The 2,475-nt window shown below is 27.6% G+C and overlaps 2 protein-coding genes across 2 annotated transcripts; one reads left to right on the top strand and one right to left on the bottom strand.

Moving 5' to 3' along the window:
• Window positions 1-194: 194 nt before the first annotated feature.
• ENU1_132280 (DEAD/DEAH box helicase, putative) lies at window positions 195-1,454 on the top strand (the record flags this gene model as incomplete). Its single annotated transcript, XM_008860097.1, has 1 exon — window positions 195-1,454. One exon carries the CDS (start codon window positions 195-197, stop codon window positions 1,452-1,454), a length of 1,260 nt encoding a protein of 419 aa, XP_008858319.1.
• Window positions 1,455-1,518: 64 nt separating this feature from the next.
• On the bottom strand, window positions 1,519-2,445 carry ENU1_132270 (leucine rich repeat protein, BspA family protein; the record flags this gene model as incomplete). The annotated part of the gene is made up of 1 exon (XM_008860096.1): window positions 1,519-2,445. The coding sequence occupies one exon, from the start codon at window positions 2,443-2,445 to the stop codon at window positions 1,519-1,521; it is 927 nt and encodes a 308-aa protein (XP_008858318.1).
• Between the last annotated feature and the right edge of the window lie 30 nt (window positions 2,446-2,475).

Raw genomic sequence — 2,475 nt, 5'->3', positions numbered from 1 at the left:
ACAAACTAACTTGAGTTAAAACAAGAGCCAATAAAAAAATGTAATTTATAACAAAAATATTTGAGAAAGAATATAAAAAAAGAAAAATAAAAAGGGTTATAAAAATAGGAACAGGGTTATATAGATAATAAAAAAAAAGAGAAAAGAGAAAAAAAGAACTTATAAACTAAAGAAACCAGTATTAACTGTTACTAATGACTGATCCAACTAACCAAATTCCAGACTATGTTCCAACCACTGAAACCAAAATGGATATTGAACCAGCAAACAAAGATAATTATGTAGGAACAGTTGCATTTAGTAATATGAATCTTAAAAAAGAAATATTAATGGCTATTACTGATTGTGGATTTGAACATCCATCTGAAGTTCAATCACAAGTTATTCCTAAAGCATTATTAAAACAAGATATTTTATGTCAAGCTAAATCTGGAATGGGTAAAACAGCTGTATTTGTTATTTCAATTTTAAATCAAGGGCTTTGTCTTGGAGATTATGTATCAGCATTAGTTATTTGCCATACTCGTGAACTTGCAGTACAAGTACAAAAAGAATTTGATAGAATGAAAAAAAGACTTTGTGAAGCAACAGGAAAAGAAATTCCAACAGGTACATTTGTTGGTGGTTTTGATGAAAAAAAAGATGTTGAATTTATTAAAACAAATAAACCAACTATTGTAATTGGTACACCAGGTAGAATTGCATCTCTTGTTAGACAAGGAGCATTAAATTTAAATAAACTTGATACATTTGTCATTGATGAATGTGATAAAGTTCTTGGATCAGCAAATGAAATTGATATTGGAGAAATATTTATTTCAACACCAAAAGAAAAACAAGTAATGATGTTTTCAGCTACTATTTCAGAAGAAAATAAAACTATTTGTAGAAAATATTTAAAAAATCAATTAGAAGTCTTTATTGATGATGGAGAAAAATTATTCCTTCATGGTCTTCATTTATACTTTAAAAAGTTAGGAGATAATGATAAGAGGAAAACATTTATGGATATTATTGATTATATTGATTTTAATCAAGCCATTGTTTTTGTTGAAAATAGTGATAGATGTCGTGTTCTTGTTAAGAAGTTAAAGCAAATTGGATATCCATGTGGTATTTTATATGGTAGAATGGATCAAGAAATTAGAGAGAAAGAGTATCAACGATTTAGAGATGGAGAGAGTAGAGTTTTAGTTTCAACTGATTTATGTGGAAGAGGAATTGATGTAGCTAAAGTAAATCTTGTTGTTAACTTTGATATGCCTAATGACTCTGATCAATTCTTACACAGAGTAGGAAGAGCTGGAAGATTTGGAACTAAAGGAGTTGCCATTTCATTTATTGATACTGATGAAGATGAGAAAGTTTTGAAAGAAGTCCAATCAAGATTTGCTGTTCAAATGGATGAATTACCAAGCTCATTGAAGGATATTCCAACAAGTTACTACAAATAACTTGAAACTACAATTGACTGCTTTTTATTTTTTAAATGAAAAGAACTAAAGAATTTGTTTTGTTTTATAATATTTTTCTTAATGAAATTGGAGGAAGGTCAAGTCTTGGTGGAAGTGAAAAACATCCATAAAAACACCCTGGTCCATATTTTTGAATTGAATTAACATTTATCTCTTGAAGAAGATGACATTGAGAAAAACACCCTTTTGGTAAAACTGTTAATGAAGTTGGAAGAATGACTTGAGTTAATTCTTCACATCCTTCCAGACTTGATATCCCAAGAATTAAGTTTTCATTTGTGAATTTCAGACTATTTAATGATTTACAATTACAGAATGAATGATAACCTATATAACTTAATGTTGATGGTATTTTCATATGACTAAGACTTAAACAATTTAAAAAACATTCATCTTCTATTCTTTCTAAATGATGACTCATTTTAATTCTTTGTAATGAACTACATTCTGCAAAACATCGTTTAGAAAGTATTTTTATTGATGTAGAAAGTGTAATTGATGTTAAATACCTACAACGAAAGAATGCTTGTTCTTCTATATAATGAATATTATTAGGTATAGTCATTAATCTTATTAATGATGATTTAAAACAATCTTTACCTATACCCTTTACTGCAAAGTCTCTTGGAATCTCATATCCATAGCTTTTCATGTCATTTTTTGTGAACTTGACTTGAAGGTATTGTGTATTTGGTTCTTTGCCAATGAATGTGTCATATGAAACTTCACAATGAATAACATACTGTAAAACATCTTCATAAATTATATCATTTGAAGAATAAATGTGTTGTGTTTCAAGTGATGTAAACATTGTTCTATCATTTTGACTTAATAAAGGAAATGGATTAAAGTGATACAGATCAACTATGTCATGATATTTTTTACAAACACTCATAACATTAACATAATCATTTCTTGTTTGAAAGTATTTTCCAATAATTAACATACTATGTCTATCAACCCCATTCATTTATTTTTTCTTAGTTCTTTAAAAAAAAAA

Source organism: Entamoeba nuttalli (genome assembly GCF_000257125.1).
Source record: "Entamoeba nuttalli P19 unplaced genomic scaffold asmbl_5528, whole genome shotgun sequence".
NCBI lineage: Eukaryota > Evosea > Mastigamoebida > Endamoebidae > Entamoeba > Entamoeba nuttalli.
Note: the sequence above shows the minus strand (reverse complement) of the source record. Positions and strands in the feature narration are given on the sequence as shown.